This window comes from Furipterus horrens, unplaced genomic scaffold (assembly GCF_987537825.1).
Source record: "Furipterus horrens unplaced genomic scaffold, mFurHor1.1.pri manual_scaffold_11, whole genome shotgun sequence".
NCBI lineage: Eukaryota > Metazoa > Chordata > Mammalia > Chiroptera > Furipteridae > Furipterus > Furipterus horrens.
This window is the reverse complement of record NW_028327181.1, coordinates 98,986,469-99,002,477: the sequence shown is the minus strand read 5'-3', so window position 1 is coordinate 99,002,477 and position 16,009 is coordinate 98,986,469. Positions and strand designations below refer to the sequence as shown.

General features: G+C 60.0%; 2 protein-coding genes across 3 annotated transcripts; one reads left to right on the top strand and one right to left on the bottom strand.

Annotated features, from left to right (window-relative positions):
* Positions 1-509: 509 nt before the first annotated feature.
* Positions 510-12,697, bottom strand: GGA3 (golgi associated, gamma adaptin ear containing, ARF binding protein 3). Its single transcript, XM_090257199.1, has 17 exons — positions 12,610-12,697; positions 7,650-7,734; positions 7,444-7,519; positions 6,177-6,275; positions 5,382-5,505; positions 5,044-5,147; positions 4,845-4,925; positions 4,244-4,381; positions 3,632-3,713; positions 3,406-3,522; positions 2,946-3,185; positions 2,516-2,586; positions 2,018-2,301; positions 1,641-1,843; positions 1,208-1,377; positions 996-1,106; positions 510-841 (listed from the first exon to the last, which is right to left on the bottom strand). The coding sequence occupies exons 1-17, from the start codon at positions 12,647-12,649 to the stop codon at positions 731-733; spliced, it is 2,136 nt and encodes a 711-aa protein (XP_090113325.1). The 5' UTR covers positions 12,650-12,697; the 3' UTR covers positions 510-730.
* Positions 11,901-15,689, top strand: MRPS7 (mitochondrial ribosomal protein S7). Of its 2 annotated transcripts, none has more exons than XM_090257197.1 (5): positions 11,901-12,065; positions 13,554-13,745; positions 13,855-13,918; positions 14,452-14,619; positions 15,458-15,689. In XM_090257197.1, exons 1-5 carry the CDS (start codon positions 11,935-11,937, stop codon positions 15,677-15,679), a joined length of 777 nt encoding a protein of 258 aa, XP_090113323.1. In that variant the 5' UTR covers positions 11,901-11,934; the 3' UTR covers positions 15,680-15,689. The 2 variants fall into 2 exon arrangements, with proteins under 2 accessions (XP_090113323.1, XP_090113324.1); XM_090257198.1 differs by lacking the exon at positions 11,901-12,065 and adding an exon at positions 12,950-13,050.
* The last annotated feature ends 320 nt before the right edge of the window (positions 15,690-16,009 follow it).

Sequence of the window (16,009 nt, the reverse complement as noted above, 5' to 3'; positions counted from 1 at the left end):
GGACATGGCGCGGGGGCAGGTGGCGGGAGCTGTCCTCCTTTCAAAGACTTGAAGGGCAAGACAGTAGTTTACTTCATGCCAAGCAAGAGGTAGTGAGTAGGCTGGCCTGTCCCCATGGCGAGGCACTTCCTCGAAGCCGAGTCCCCGGCTCAGGCTGCCTTCCACGTCCCGTTGAGATGTCCACAGGACACAGCCTGCCCCTGCCATGGACAACCACACTTTCCTGCCAGGGGCCCTTCCGGGCTGGCACTGCCGGTGGAAAGCACGGCAGCTCCTTCCTCTGTGCCCGGGCCTGCTCGGGACCCGCCTTCCTGGAGGCAGGACAGCGGCCTGCCAGCAGGGGACGCACACAGCGTGGCTGGGGTGGGAGAGCTGAGGCCTCAGGGTTGTGGTGTGAGGACACAGTCCTTGAGGGGGGCCCCAGGTCCCTTTACAGACCTCCTCCGTCAAGCGCTGGGTCCGTGCTCCCACAGGACGGTCGCAGCGTCTGGGGCCATGACACGCCCCCCCCCCCCCCCAAAGTGCATGGCCACTTCAAGTCACACAGGTAGATAAAAACAGGTCCTTTCACGGGGCCAGAGGAGGGACTGCCTGCCCCCCCAAAACTCGGAGCGCCACCATCAGGATGTGGGGAAGTCAGGACGTGGAGAACGACTGAACTTGGGGCCCTCCTGTCTCAGGGCCGCCTGCTTGGCCTCCAGAGTGGAGATGACAGAGTCCTCTGGTGGGGTCATAGGTTCCCCCACTGCTCCACAGGGGGGAACTGGTCCACCTCACCCACCTCTGTGCTCAGCTGCTCCCCGAGGGCGAAGGTCAGCTTGTACCGCAGTCTTGCCTTCTCCTGCAACAGAGGCAGCACGTGAGACCCCAGGGCCATCGAGCCTTGTGTGCGGACAAGCCTGCCCCCACCACCCTGTGCTCGCTCAGCCGCTGAACCGGGGCCGGCAGGCACGAGAGTTAGCACAGCAGCGCACCGCCTGGGGCTGCCGGCTCACCTTCAGCGGGTTGGCCAGCAGCATGACCTGGGTGATGGCTGCAGGGGGCTGGACGGGGCTGAAAGGGGACAGTTCTGTCCCAGAGGGCGGCTGCAGCTTCACTTTCATCGTCTGCGGGAGAGACGGCAGCGCTGGGACAGAGGCCAGCGGGGCCGCGGCGCACACTGCCGCCTGCTGGCCCGACGACCCCCGCGCGAGGCTCCGGGGCGCACCTTGGGCACGGCGGCCTGGAGCACGATGCCCCTGACGGGCAGGGGCGCGGTGTTCAGCATGGACACGACGACCACCAGCACGTCGGGCCGGCCCGGCGGGCACTCCTTGGCGAAGTGGAAGAGGATGCGGAAGCCGTTCTTGTCGTAGGCTGTCACAGGGAGCGCGCTGCCTGCAAGAGGGGCGGCACGTGGGGGTGGGAGGAGGGAGGGCACCCCCCCCGCGGCGGCCACGTGGGCAGAGCCGCGGAGAACCGCTGCCAGAACATCACAGGCGTGCACAGGGGCAACAAGCCACGGCTGAGAAGAGGAAGCAGGTCACCTTTGACTTTAAGGGACCCCAGCAAGGAGAGCCCGTACCGAGCCACCCTCACTGCCGCAATGCTGCGAGCTGTGGGCCCCGCTTCCCCTGCCAGCCCACGCCTCTAGCACCTACTAGGCTTGATAGATTCCAGGGGCACGTGGACGCTGGCCAGGGAAAGCTCGGGCCCCTTCACGGGGCTCCCCTGGGCTGGGCAGGCGGGTGGCTGGAAGACGGGGCTGCCAGGCGCCGTGGAGAGCGGCAGGAAAGGCCTGGCTGAGGTGCTGGTGGCCGCGGGGAAGAAGCTGGAGGGGACAGGTTTCACCAGGCCTGAGGTCCTGGGAGGCAGGAAGGAGGACCAGGCAAGTCTGAGACTAGCTTGGCTGGCCTAACCCCCAACAAAGCGAGCTCCTTCCCCTGCCCCTCCCCCACGCTGGCTCCCCACCCCCCACCCCCTGGGTTTGCTAAGCCCAGGTCCAACCCTCCACTCCCCGTCCTTCTCCCCTCATTACGCTTTGGCTTCTTCTAGAAGCTGGTCGAGGGCATCCAGCTTGTGCAGGGTGCTGTCGCCCACAGCTGAGCCATGGTACCCGGGGGCCGGGGCCGGTCCGGTGGGGAACAAAAAGCCTGTTTTGGGGGCCGAAACGCTGGCTGGGAGCACAGGAGCTGGGAGCGGGGGAGGCAGTGGACACTGGGCACTGCCCGCAGCGGCTGCGGAGGACTGGGGGGTGACAGGCCCGTCCGAGGCGGCAGCCCCTAGCTTGGGGCTGAAGAAGTCCAGGTCCGACTGTTCGTTCTATTGGGAACAGAAAGTGCGCGTGAGCGGGGTGCGGAGGGGCCCCGGTCTCCACCCCCCACCCCCTTGCAGCCCCGCTGGGCTAGCAGCCTGCCAAAGACCTGGCCCCGGGCCAAGGCCAGCGGGGCTGCGCCGAGGACCAGTAGCGGGGGACAGTGCTGGGAAGGGGGAAGGCAGGGCCATCACGGTGCCGTGGCGGCGCCTGTGCACCCACCTGGAACTGGGGCCACTGGCCGTCTGCGGCTGACTCGCAGGGAGGGGCTGCGGGGGCTGGGTCCGCGAGGCCTGAGAACAGGGGCTGTGATGAGGTGGCGCCGGCTCCCCCAGCCCCCCACCCCCCAAGCCTCACCCAGGAGGGGCCCCACGACGCAACTGAGCCGCTCCCCAGGCACCCTCCGGAGCGGAGTCCTTACATCTGCGGGGGGCGGGGAGGTGCTCCCAGAATACAGAAACAGAGCAAGACACGGGGTCTACCGTTGCCACCCCCGGGGCCAGGGTGCCCCACAGACGGCCTGGGAGCCTGAGGGACACTGAGCTTGACCTTCTCTCCCACCAGCAGACTCCGTGCCACCCTGCTAAGCACACGGGTGCCCCTTCTCTACCGGCTCTGCTGGGGGAGCCCGACAGCGCCCCCGTAGACGCACCCAAGCACAGCAGCTCCTCGTCCAGCAAGCAGAGGGCGCTGCTTGTGCGGCTGGGCGCGGGGCGGGCCTCAGCCTGGCTAGAGCGGCAGCACCCAGGTCCCGAGGCCTGGGGGGGTGGAGGGAGAACGGGGATGCCCGAGGAGGGTGGGGTGGGGGCTGGCGCCAGCCCCGGGGATGAGCTGCTTGGTGCGTCCAACTCCGCCAGGTCAATGAGTGCGCCTTGGTTACTGGAGTGGCTTCCTGGAGTGAAGGGAGGGGACAGGAGCAATCAGGGCCATGCCCGCGGCACGGCAGGAGGCCTGCTCCGAGGGCACTCAGCCAGGCACACAGACAGCTGCAGGCAGGCGGCGGGCCCCGGTCCGTGGCTCCCACTGCTGGGGAGCGTCTGGAACAGCTGTCCCACAGCACCTGGGGCTCGGGCTGTCTGGAGGGGTCCGAACGAGGGACTCTAACACTGTACCTTCAAAGCCAGGTAGGGCCGAGGTGGCCACCTCGCCATTGAGAACCTGCCCTTCAACGACTGTTTTATATGAGTTGATGACCCGGGAGAGGTTGTCACTGGCCTGCAGGATGTCCCCTAGAGCAGGAGACAGACCTCTCATTCCTGGCCACGACCACTCCCCTGCCACACCCTCTCCCCCAATTCCTGGGTCATCCTTATCAGCTCGTCTTTCCTTTTCACTCACCCAAACTGTTGTCATTGTCCTCTGTCTCGCTGGCCAGTTTGAACAATGTCCGCCTCTTCGTCTCGCACCGATCAAACAGCTCCTAGAGACCCAGACTGAAAATCAGAGCTGCCAAGGCCCTGGGAGACCCCCTAATTCAGCATGCCTGCCCAGGAAGCCAGGCTCTCCCGGCACCGTGGCCCATTACTGGCAGCGCTGGGCTCACAGCTCAAGTCCTGCCACCAGCCTGCACCACACGGTGTCACCCAGACACCTGCTTAGGTGAAGAGGTCACCAGGACAGGCCAGGGACGTACATCCCTTCCTGCCCCTCTGCTGGCATGTGCCTGATCAGAATTCCGAGTGGCTGTGTGACCCAGGACGGAGGCACCACATTAGGGACACAGGGGGCCTCCCTGCAGGAGACGAGGCTTGAGAAGACAGGCCTCAGAGCCACACAGGCTGTCGACACAGCTCTTCTGCCCAGGGAGTTAGTCACGGCTTGTGGCAACGGGGGCTCTAGCCCTATGCCCAGCTGCCATGCTGATTCCTAACTCGGGACCCCCATCTGGGTAGCAGTGTCCTCAGCAGAGCCAGCAGCGCCAGCCCTCCTCCTGGCGGGGAAGGGGGCTACCTTCATGAGCTCTTTCTCCGCCTCTGAAGAGTCCTCTTTGCTGTAATGAAGCAGCATCTCACTGAGCAGCTTCACGTTGTTGTTAACCTCCTCCAGCGTGTGCAGGCGCTTGGTCACCTTCTGGGTCCGCGCCTCGTCCTGCGAAGAGGACCAAGGAGCAAGAGCTCACCTAGACTGTCCCAGAATCCCCCCGGTGAGGAGTGCAGAGGCCGGGCCTTCTCGGCACTCCGCTCATGCCCGGGGCCTCCCTCAGGACCAGCTTAGTTTTCCCTCTTCTTTTTAAATGTTCACCTGAGGACATGTGTATCCATTTTAGAGAGACATCAACGTGAGAGTGAAGCCTCAATCAGTTGCCTCCCGTACGCACTTTGGGGATTGAACCCACAACCTTTCGGGGTACAGGATGATGTGCCAACCAACTGAGCCACCTGGCCCAAGACAGAGTTCCTTTTAAACAGTCCTACCCCAAGCCCCAGACCGGGCCCCACCCGCTCTTGCACCTCTACTCCGTGCTCCGGCCTCCCCAGCTGAGGGCTCACGGGAGGGGGCTCTGCTCTGTGGGGCTCCTCCGCCCCGCGCCCCAGGCCCAGGGCCCACTTACTTCCTTCACCATGGACTTGATGAGCTTGTTGGCCTCCTGGAGGTCATCTGGGTTTTTGCTTTTCAACAACTTGGCTAAAAGCTGCATGAGAGGGCATCAAAGGTGAAGGCAAAGGTGCACCCACCCGGGGAGACCCCAGAGGAGCCAGAGCTCCCGCAGCACGGGGAGCTGCCCCCACCTGCAGGCTGACGCGCTTTACCTTGGACTTCTCCTCATCATCAAAAACAGGGTTTCTGGGCCGCGGTGGTGGAGAGGGGATCAGGGTCCTGTCCACAGGGACCGGCGGGTCAGACTGCACTATGCCTGCAGGTGACAAGGGCGGTGCTTGCTCAGGCGGAGGGGGCCTGGCCCCGCCCTCACACCACCAGGACCTGCAAGGGTGGAGCAGGCTGCACACGCCTCGCCCCACCAAAGGGCAGCCAAGCCCACCTGGGCCAGCAGACACGTCCTGTCTCGTCCCCCTCCCCACACCCCACCCCCTTCCTGGCCTTGGCCAGCCTTGGGGCTGCGTGGGGGTGGCAGGCAGCAGGCACACACCCTGTCTCTTCAACATGTAGTAGGCGTCCTTGATCTTGGATTCTTCCGGCAGGGCCAGCGTCCAGCTATAAAGCAGCTCGATAACCTTGGTCTTCACTTTCTCAGACACTCTGTCCCCCAGGTACTGAGGCAAGAGGAAGGGGGAAAACTAGGACCTGCAGCCTGGGGGCAGGGATGCGGCAGGCTCTCTGCACAGCACTGAATGGCTACTGGTGCGTCAGAGCCCTCGAGCTTGTGGGAAACCAGCAGGGAGCAGGGATGGGACAGCACAGGGGGAAGGAAACTCCCTGTGGCCGAGCTGTGTCCACCCGGGACGTGGTCTGTGGTGTGGCAGCGGGCAGGAGCTCAGCCCTGCATCTCCACGCACCATCTGCCAGAAGCCCAGCTGCGCTTTATCGCAAAGGAGTCCATGTCCCCGGCGTGAAGGTCTCCTCTTGGCTGGAAGCTAGTGCCCGGGGCTTGAGCAGCACTGAGACCCTGCAGCTGAGTGACGAGGGAGGCCAGCTCCTCATGCTCACGGGGGTGTGGCCAGACAACAGCGGCTGCTCTGCAAGCCCTCCCGGGACACACACACAGCTGGGCCACGTCACTTGTCACACGTAGGCAGGGAGCCTGTCAGAGCCGACTGCCTGTGCCTGTGGCCTGAAAGGCCGCCCTGCTACCCCGGGGCCCAGCTGTCTAAGGACCGGACACAGCATCTCTGCCCCATGGAACTGCTGGGCCGGGAAAGCAAGCAGGACAGGAGAGGGAGAAACGCCAAGAAGTTCCTACAGATGCGGAAACCCACGGACTGACCTTGGGAGAGACCACCTTGATCAGCTCGTTCAGGAACCGGAACTTGCCCACCTCGTTGTGGAGCCTGCGGCCGCAGTTCTTCATGCACGCCTCCAGCACCTGCAGCAGCGGGGCAGCGCAGGTCAACATGCCCCCGAGGGAGGGCCTCATCGGGAGGAGCTGTGGACGTGGCCCCAGGGCACATCCTGTGCCCCTCAAATTGCAAACCTTTCCTGGGGAAGCTCAACAGGAACTAGAGAAACCCGGGTACCGAGACAGACAGAAGGTTAGTCCTGGAAGGAGCCTTCCCGCGAGGTTCCGCCCGCATTTCACAGATGCGGAAAGTGAGGCCCAGAAGAAGCTTTTCTAACGCAAGATCCTGGGTTCTTTCCACAAGCTGATCCACATTTTGGGGAGGTGGGAGATCAAGTTGAAACTTTTCCCAATTTGAGCTGACACGATAGCCCCTCCCCCTGCTCCCCTCCGTTCTCCCTCTGGGGCGGTGAGAGTTCCTGAAGTGGCCCTGTGCCCACAGTCTAGGCCAAGCAGCACGCTGCCCCAGAGCTCCCCTCTTGCCTCTGTCTCTTTAAAGCAGGGCGTTTCACCTGTACAGTCACTGACATTCGGGGCCGGCCACTCCTCACGGTGGAAGCCTGCCCTGTGCACTGCAGGGTGTCTGGCAGCATCCCTGACCTCTAACCCACCAGATGCCAAAAGCACCCTCGACACAAGACAGCCAAAGTGTCTCCAGATATTGCCAAACGTCCCCTGGGGGGGCAAAACTGTCCCCGGTTGAGAACCACTGTTGGAAGGCCTTCACTCCGTGGCGATCAGCACCGAGGTGTGCACACGGCTGGCTTGGTGCCCCTCCCGTGACCATGTCCTCTCTTCCCTCTCTTTCTGCTGGGAGACCCCGGGACGCCTCATCGGGTCTCGGGGAGACCCTGGAGGCGCCCAGCTGCCACACAGCTCCACGTCCTGAATCCTCGTCCTCTGAATAGACACCAGACCCGCCTGTTGGTGAGATGCCGTCCCTAGTAACTGGCATTACTTTTGCTACAGAATGAATTATACTCGCCTCCAATGTTCTTCAGCCAGCCAGCTCTCAGGGGGCAGGAGAGCTGTCAGCATCTCTTTGAGAAGCCTTCTCCGAGCCCCCCGGGCTCAGGGCCCTGCTGCTGGCTCCCCCCAGCCCCCGCTTCTCCTGCCAGACCACATGCAGCGCATTCGTGAAAGGGCCAACTGAACGTGCGCCAGGGCAGATCTGCCACCGGCGTGAGAAACCTACCGTCAGGGCCTGGACAGCCTCCCATTCCTGCGGAGACTGGATCTTGTGCGCCAGCAGCCGGACGGCTATCTGTGGCCTGGGAGACAAGCAGACCGACCGCACCTTGAAGACACTGCCCTGTGGCTGTCCAGCCGGCCCTCTCAGGCCTGAGTTCTTCACTTTCCCGGCAGTGCTGTCACCTGCCCCCTGATCGCTCGGAGACTCACCCTTCCAGCTCTCTGTTGATCTGATCACAGAAGCCGATGATGTACTCCCAGTCCTCCTGGCGGTTGGAAGGGTTGGTGGCCTTGTCTTGGGACAAAGAGGATGACAATTGTTACAAAGAGCAAGGGGGATACAGCAGGTTTTCTTCATAATTTTTACGCATTCGTGTGAAGATAAGCTTGTTTCTCAATCCCTTTTCTAACAGAAGCCTCAACAGTTCGGTCAGGCAGCGGGTCACAGACAACTTCGGCTTTCTCTCTGGACTGTGGAACCCACAGACGAAGGAGAAAACAGGTACTCACGGAGCTTAGGGCAGATCACAGGTGACAGACCAGACACAAACACCCACAAATGACTAAGATGTCCCAGTAGATACCCATATAAAGCATTTACTGTAACAAATGAACACAGGTAATGCCAGCTATGAGAACCGGGCTGAGTGTTAGTCAAGAAGGGGTGACCAAGAAAAGAAATACAGTCCATAATAGTACCCCACACCTGAAATCGGGACACCTTTGTTAACCGGAGTCCCGATCAATTCAATATAAGGATAAAAAGTGACCACACACCTTTAATGAACTTATCAGTTAATAATAAAGGATAATAGCGTATGGAAGTACCAGGGGAAACACTTTGTAAAGTATCTGACTGTCTAACCACTACGCTGTTCCCTGAAGCCAATACAGAACAGTAACGGATATAACTGCAACTGAGAAACACTTAAATAACAAATCGAGAATTAAAAAGAAAAGGCAGTGTTCCCTGGAGAAGGTAAAGAAGGGAATAACTGACCACACACACACGCGCATACTCAGAAAGCACGCTTCCGGCACACGCTTCAAAACCATTTTCAAGACCTAACTTCCTTAAATGCGTTTAGGCTGCAAGCAACGCTCGTCGTTTTCAGGGAAGCCGACGACACTTACGGAGCCCCCGGCGCTGTGCTCCCCGCCCTGGGGTCCCAGAGCAGAACCGAAGCCTGAGCACTCAGTGCCCTCAAGATTAAATGGTCTTCCGCGGCTAGGACAGACAACCGCCGGGAGTCCCCGGAGGCCCGCGGAGGATCCAAAGCCCGTGCCCAGTGCCGAGCCTCCTCATACCCGGTGTGGGTCCTCCTTCCCGCCGTCCCCAGAAGCTGCGCCTGTGGACAGCGGCCCCGCGGAGGGCAGGTAAATGTGTTCCGGCCTCTGGGTCACTACTGAGGCCTTCGGAATGCCTTCGTTTGCGTGGACAGAACCCAAACACTTTCCCACCGGGATTCCTCTCTGCCACAGTGCTAGCATTCAGCTTCTGGGGACATTCTATTAAAACCCAAAACAAAACGCAGCAGTTCCCATCTCTGCTTCTAATCTTGGCATCTGTCTATTCCAGAAAGCAGCCTCAAGCCGTCCGCCACATTCAGGGCTTCAGGTTCGGAAGACAAAAGAAGGCTGAAGGCACAGACGCTTCTTCACCTCACACACAGGGCCAAGGGCGGAGGGAGGGCGCTAAGAAGCCCCGCCCAACAAGGGGTGTTGTTAGACGTCCCTGGATTCTACTTTTTCTGGACTGTTTTCTTTCTTTCCTTTTAAAAAATATTTTATTTATTTTTAGAGCAAGAGGAAGGGAAGGAGGGAAACATCAATGAGGGAGGGAAACATCCAGGTGTGGTTGCCTCCCACGTGCCCCCAACCGGGGACTCGGCCTGCAGCCCAGGCGTGTGCCCTGACTGGGAACCAAACCATTGACCCTTTGGTACGTAGGCCAGCACTCAATCCACTGAGCCGCACCAGCCGGGGATTGACTGTTTTCTTAACTTCCTTCTCCCCTGATGATGAAACTCACTAGCTGCACAATCAAATCCTAACAGGGACTCCGGGCCCCCACCCCAGGGCTCGGAGCCACCAGCGGTCACAGCTGCACCCAGGCACAGAGCCAGCGCCGAGGCTGCAGCGCCGGCAGACGGGCTCCTGCCTGGCCGCGCTTCTGCTCTGGCTGCAAGACAATTCGGATGGTTTAGGTTCCTATTTGGAGGAAAAGAGAGATGTCTGTCCTCAATCTTAAAGAGAATTAGCAGACGTTTCAAAATGTCAAGCCTGAAGGAAGACAGATCAATTCTATCAAGGGTGGCAATTAACTGCCATAGCGACCTACTAGGGTGACCTTCCAGAGAAGCCTTGAGTCCCTTTATCCGAAACCTACTCAGGTGTTAGCGTGGTGTGGTTACTAATTCCTACCACTTGAGATGTTTAAAGTTCTCATCTGACATTAAGAGACGGCAGGGATACAAACATGAGGTGGTCTGAGGAGCCACCCCACCCCACCCACCACGGTTATTTGGGGAAAGTCACGTACCTTGTGCTGTAAGAAGCAGGCCACGCACTTCCACTGTTGGCAACTGGAAGAGCATCTTGGACACCCCCCACCCCCACCCCCGGCGCGCGCGCACACACACGCACGCACACACACGCACACACGCAACAGACATTCACCAAACACTGTATCCCCCCCAGACCTGCTGGGATTCCAACAGCATTTCTGCTTCCAGGAAGACGCCTGCAGGCTCTTCCCTGCTCAACTCTACCTTGGCAGGACCTTCTGCTGCGAACCTGCAGGGGCGCTGCGCCCGCACGTGGGCACGAAAGCCCTCGTTTCCGCACAGGTCAGCCCCGCTTCGGAGCACCTCCTCCAGCTCCCGGGCGGCCGGGGGGCAGAACTCGATCGCCCACAGCAAACGGGAGAAACCTCAGGGGTCATTCTGGGGGACGGGGTCTCTCCATCTGCCCCCCTCACCCAGCACATGCACGTGACCTTCCACCCACTCAGCGTTCTCCACCACCTGGCCCAGAGGTGACCTCGGGGCTCGGCCACAGGCCCTTGCCTTCTAGAACCAGCGCCTGGGCTCTACTCTGATTCAAGGTTTCTATCCTCAGATCTCTGCTGAAAGCCTTGCTCTCTTCTCTGCCTGTGACTCCAGACTCCCTGCCCTCATTTGCAGCCTAATTCCATCACTGGCCTCAACTGTGGTGCGACCTCAGAAGGTGAAGTAGGGATGGAAACAGCAGCACTGGCCACCCCATCCCATTATAGCTGACATTCCAGAGACGACAAGTTCTATGTAGCAAATGACTCAGAAATAAGCAGAGGCAAGAACACGGGATGGAAAGAGTCAAGAATCAACCTTCACGGCTAGTCTTGAATCAAGAGAGAGGGAGCCAGTGCTTGTTAGGCACCCATCGAAAATTAAGTACACAGCACGCCAGGCCCCGGAGGGACTTCAGGAAAAGCACAAGGCTCAGGTCCTGCGCTGGGCCCAGCAGGGGCTGCTGCAATAAATCCGGCAAACCACGGAGTGACAGTGACCTAGAATACGTGCTGCTGAAGCACGAGCACTGGTTTGTTCGTTTGGTCTAGTTCACACCATTAAGTCATAAGGCTTGCAACGGGGTTACACCCAGATCAGCCCTGCATAAGCTGCAACTACTGTAAGTCAAGAATGCACTGCATACACCTAACCTACCGATCATCACATTTTAGTCTAGAACACAATATCCCCAAACGCTGGCAACACAGTTCAGTGCCAAGGATCAGTTGTTTATGTTTGTGATCAAGTGGCTGCCTGGGAGGGACCCTAGCGCACCGCCCAGCACCCTGGGAGACCCTAGCGCACATCGCTGGCCTGAGCAAAGACCAAAATTCAAAGGCTGAAGTACGCTTCCCGCTGAATGCTCATCGCTTTCACACCATCATAACATCAAAAAACTGTGGAACAGTGGTTAAGTCGGGACATCCAGTCTACAGGTGCCATCCCGTTCCCTCTTGTCACCTCCACTCTCCACAAAAACAGGTCTGCCGCCCTCCTATTTCGAAATATGACTCTGCACCGATTAAACTCGGCTTAGGCCACTTTAACCACTCCCATGTCCTCACTGATGTCTAAATCACACCCATCCCAGTGCGGGTTTATCTGGCTGGGTGGATGTGGGCCAATGGTTTGTTGTCACCATGTCCCCTTTTGGTGAAACTATGACAATAATATCTGCCTCGCTAGGATGCTTATAAATGAATCGAATGCATGTCTTTAGAACGCTTGGCGCTCCCTGGAGAGCAGTTCCGTACACACAGGAGGCTTCCTGACCTGCCTCAGCTGGAGGTTTTGCAAATGGAACCCGGGTTCAACCACCCGAGGGGAGTTTCTTACTAAGGAAGGTCGGGCACTTGGAGGAAACAGCCATCATCTGCAAGGACCCGGTAAATGAGAGATCCCTGCGAGAGGCAGGGCCCGCCACCCCTACCCGCGTTCCCACCATGCCCAGTCTCCGTCTCCTCCGAGAAGCCTTCCGGAGCCCACGGGGCGGCCGCCTTACTAACCCTCAGCAGACTTCAGCCACGGTTCCTAACGGCAGCGCAGGAGCAGCGACAGCAATCGGCCGCCCCAGGTGCGCGCGCGCCCGGCCGGGCTCCTCGGCTCTGCTCGGAGAGCTTCCCAACAAAGGGCTCACGACGCTCCGGCGCGCGCGCGGAGCCGGGCTCCGTCCTCTCCCTTTGGATGATCCCCACTTCACGCACTCGGCGGCCACTTCTCGAGCGCAGTCACAACTCCGAGGCCGTGTGTGTGCCCGGCAGCTCCAGCCCCAATCCAGAGCCTTTCCCTTCGGCAGCGCCGGGGCCGCCCGCAGCCCCACCACATCTCCCCCAGGCGGAAGCGCTTGGCTGTCACTCTCCCGGAGCCCGCGAGGCGGGACGGGACCCGGGCTCACGCCGACGCGCGTGGGAGCGGCAAGTGGCGCCGCAGCAGCCGCAGCAGGGACCAGGCACCCTGCCGGGGAAGGGGCGTGAACGCGGAACGCTCGCGGCGCGCCGGGCCCAGGCTCAGGCTGCCAAGCGGCGCCGCCTCGGGGCCCGGGGAGGGGGCGTAGGGCTGTGCAGGGGGGCGGCTCGGCGGTGGCGCAAGGGCACGCGGAAGCGGACGCGGATACTCACTCAGCCAGGACTCCAGGCTCTCTCCTTCCGCCTCCGCCATATTGCAGCCGCCCGGGCCGGGCCCGCGGCCTCAAACCTCGCGATAACCTGAGGGAGCTGGGCCGGGGCGGGGCCTGCATGGGGGCCTGAGAGGAGAGAGCGCCGCCGCCGAGGGTCGCGCCAGCCTGAGACCGATAGTGTGGGAGGGCGAGTGTTTCCCTTTGGCTCCTCCCTTTGGACCTCGGAATAAGCACTCTTAACGCCCAGACTAGTGGGGTGATGCCCTGATTTGGGACCCTGTGGAGCCTTTTCCCTCTCTTCCGTCACTCGCTCAGGCACGCCGAGGGCAGCCCGTGGGGGGTCCTCGTGGCAAAGCAAGATGGCTGCCCCCCTGGGGACGACGGCGCGAGGGTGGTCGGACCTAGCCCTGAGCGTGCGAAGTGCTGCTCTGCGGCTTCCAGGGTGAGAGGTCGGCGCGCGGCTTGGAGGCCGCTTTGGTCTTCACGAAGAGACCTGCGGGAAGGAAAGTGGCCCTAGGCAGGCCGCGCGGGGACCTGGAGAGAGCCTGCGAGCAGGGCTATCTGGGCCCACGGCTCCTAAGTAGCTGCGCGACTTTAAGCCAATCTGAAGGCTTGGTGACCGCCCCCTGTTTTGGGGCTGGGGTTCTGATTCGGAGCTGAAAGTGCAGCCTTGCTAGAGGTCAGAGTTGGGGCTTTCTGTGCTGGGAACTGGAGGTAGACATGCATTGGCAGGTGTCCACCCTGAGGCTGTCGTTGGCAGTGGTCCGTTCGGGGCAGGCCCTCTTGCCTTTTGGGGCAAGAGCCAGGTGATCGCGGTTCAGCTTGGCTAGCGGGCCGCGCACTGCGCCCTCGTCCGTAGGTTGGCAAACACGCCTATTATTAAGTCAAGCCTTTTCACTTGTGGAATCAGCTTTCGCCCGCCTCTTCCTCTTCCCCCTCCCCCAGGCTGATCCAGGTGAGATGGAGCCGCTACAGCCCTGAATACAGGGATCCCCAGATTGACAAGGAGCAGCGCCGCAAGCCCTTGGAAGAGCTGACTGAGGAGCAGAAGTTTGAGTGGGAACTCAGGAAGACTCAGCTTATCAAAGCTGCCCCAGCGACGAAAACAAGCTCTGTGTTTGAAGACCCGCTGATCAGGTTAGTTGGAAACAGCTTTGTTCCACTGGGACGCTAGCAGGGAGCATCCACAATAAGGATTCTGTGATACAGCCTTGGAAGGCTAAACGCGTTGCTTTTCTCCTTGAAGTAAATTCACCAACATGATGATGAAAGGAGGAAACAAGGTGCTGGCCAGATCCCTCATGACACAGGTAAATAGGCCCTCTCTGCCTTCATCTTCCTTTTCCCTGCAGCTTTGTCCTTGGCTCTTTCAGTTTAGTATGAAGAAGAATGGGTTCATACACCTGTCGTTGAAGTTAATTTCCCTGTATGTACGTGTTGGGTGGGGCTTTAGGGAAGTCCCACAGGAGTTGTCAACGACCATCTCCCCACCCTCCAGAATCTCAGCCAGCTCTTCCCGTTCTAGTGGAGGAAAGAGGGGGGCACGTCAGAAGTTTGTCTTAGAAGTGCTGGTTGGAGTGTCATCCCGTCCATCAGAAGCTCGTGGGTTCAGTTCCCCGTCAGAGCACATACCTGGGTTGCGGGTTTGATTCCCAGTCTCTCCCTCCCTCCCTCCCACCCTCTCTAAAATCAGTAAACATATTCTTGGGTGAGGATTTAAAAACAAGTGCTGGGGAGGAGCTGCACTGCTATAGAAGAGCCTGGAGTGAAGGGCAAGGTACTGGCTGAGCAGGTACATCCTCTGGAAGCCGGGTGCACCCTCTTCCCCTGGGTGCTTTTGCAGACCCTGGAAGCCGTGAAAAGGAAGCAGTTTGAGAAGTACCACGCTGCCTCTTCAGAGGAGCGGGCAGCCATTGAACGCAACCCATACACCATCTTCCACCAAGCGCTGAAGAACTGTGAGCCTGTGATTGGGCTGGTACCCATCCTCAAGGGCGGCCATTTCTACCAGGTGAGTGGGCAGGGCAGGCAGGCAGGACTGCCCACGTGTGTAACAAGGTGGGGGGAGGGGTGCTGGCAGCTGGGAGGGCCCAGGGAGGGACCAAGATTGTAGCTCTCTAGGGACCAGAGACTGTTAGGATCTGAGCATCTGAGTCCCACAGTGTTGAAGATGATAGGCAGCCAATGGAGGAGAATAAAGTAGCATCCAGGTAGCCCCCTCCCCCAGCATCTCGGGTTCTGTTGGGGTCTCATGGGGAGGGACTCTCTTTATTCCTCATCTTTATACACCAGTGTCGAGCGTAGCATTTCACTTGTCACTGATGGGTCACCAGCATTTGTTGAACTGAACTAGGGGCCCCCATTATAGCCTTTAATTATAGTCCATCGTCAGTGGTACTCCCGTCTTCTTTTTCGGTGTGAACTTCATAGAGGTAGACACTGGCTCATTAATGTCGATGTCCCTAGGCCCTAGCATTATATTATACCTGGTGCATAGTGGGGGCGTGGCAAGCGGTTCTTGGACAAGAGGGTCTTATCTATAGGCATCCATCATCTGAGGTCGCTAGGTCACCCCAGCTGATGGGTTTTCCCAGTTGGTGCTTCTATCAACGAGGCTGAGCTTCCCTTTGCCGGTGAAAGAGATCAGTGCTTACTGAGCACCTGCTCGGGGAACGCCTCTGACATCGGCTGCACTGGCATCACCCAAGGGCGAGGGCAGCCCGCAGAGCAAAAGGCAGGCCCTGTCCTCAGGAGCCTTGCTAGGGCTGACCCAGAGGGAGCCTGCGGGGCAAGGAGGCCGCAGCCCTGGCACTTCTGGGACCCACTTGCCCACGCCCCGTCTCGGCCAGGTCCCTGCGCCACTGTCCGACCGGCGGCGGCGCTTCCTAGCCATGAAGTGGATGATCACTGAGTGCAGGGAGAAGAAGCACCGGCGGACGCTGATGCCAGAGAAGCTGTCGCATGAGCTGCTGAAGGCTTTTCACAACCAGGGCCCTGTGATCAAAAGGAAGCATGACATGCACAAGACAGCGGAGGCCAACCGCGCCCTGGCCCACTACCGCTGGTGGTAGGGGGTGCTCCGGGGGGCGGGGGGGGGGGCAAGGGCTCTGTTGCCAGAGGCGCTGGGAGGCACAGAGAGCTGCTGCTGCATGACAGCGACCTGTGCCGAGGACGGAGGTCCTCGTTAAGGGCAGGCAGGCCGGCCCGCAGGAAGGGTGGAGCGCCGTGTGTATTGCTTTAGTCCTTCCTCTGTGGATTCCGTCTCCTTGCAAGGAGGCAATACGTGGACTTGTATTTCCCCCAGGACACTAGGGCCCATCCTGCCTTCTCTTCCCTCTGCTTAGCGTGGACACTTGGGTGATAAAAGGAACATCTTAGTATCGGAAAGGTTTATTAGAAAA

Excerpts from the sequence above, each read along its gene's own strand:
- GGA3 (XM_090257199.1), bottom strand. The coding sequence starts at position 12,649 with ATGGCGGAGGCGGAAGGAGAGAGCCTGGAGTCCTGGCTGA. Across the intron at positions 5,506-6,176 it reads TCAAGGTGGTCTCTCCCAAG|TACCTGGGGGACAGAGTGTC; the intron begins GTCAGTCCGTGG and ends CTCTTGCCTCAG. Across the intron at positions 3,523-3,631 it reads GGACAATGACAACAGTTTGG|GGGACATCCTGCAGGCCAGT; the intron begins GTGAGTGAAAAG and ends CTCCTGCTCTAG.
- MRPS7 (XM_090257197.1), top strand. The coding sequence starts at position 11,935 with ATGCCCAGTCTCCGTCTCCTCCGAGAAGCCTTCCGGAGCCCACGGGGC. Across the intron at positions 12,066-13,553 it reads ACAGCAATCGGCCGCCCCAG|GCTGATCCAGGTGAGATGGA; the intron begins GTGCGCGCGCGC and ends CCCCTCCCCCAG. Across the intron at positions 13,919-14,451 it reads CCAGATCCCTCATGACACAG|ACCCTGGAAGCCGTGAAAAG; the intron begins GTAAATAGGCCC and ends GTGCTTTTGCAG.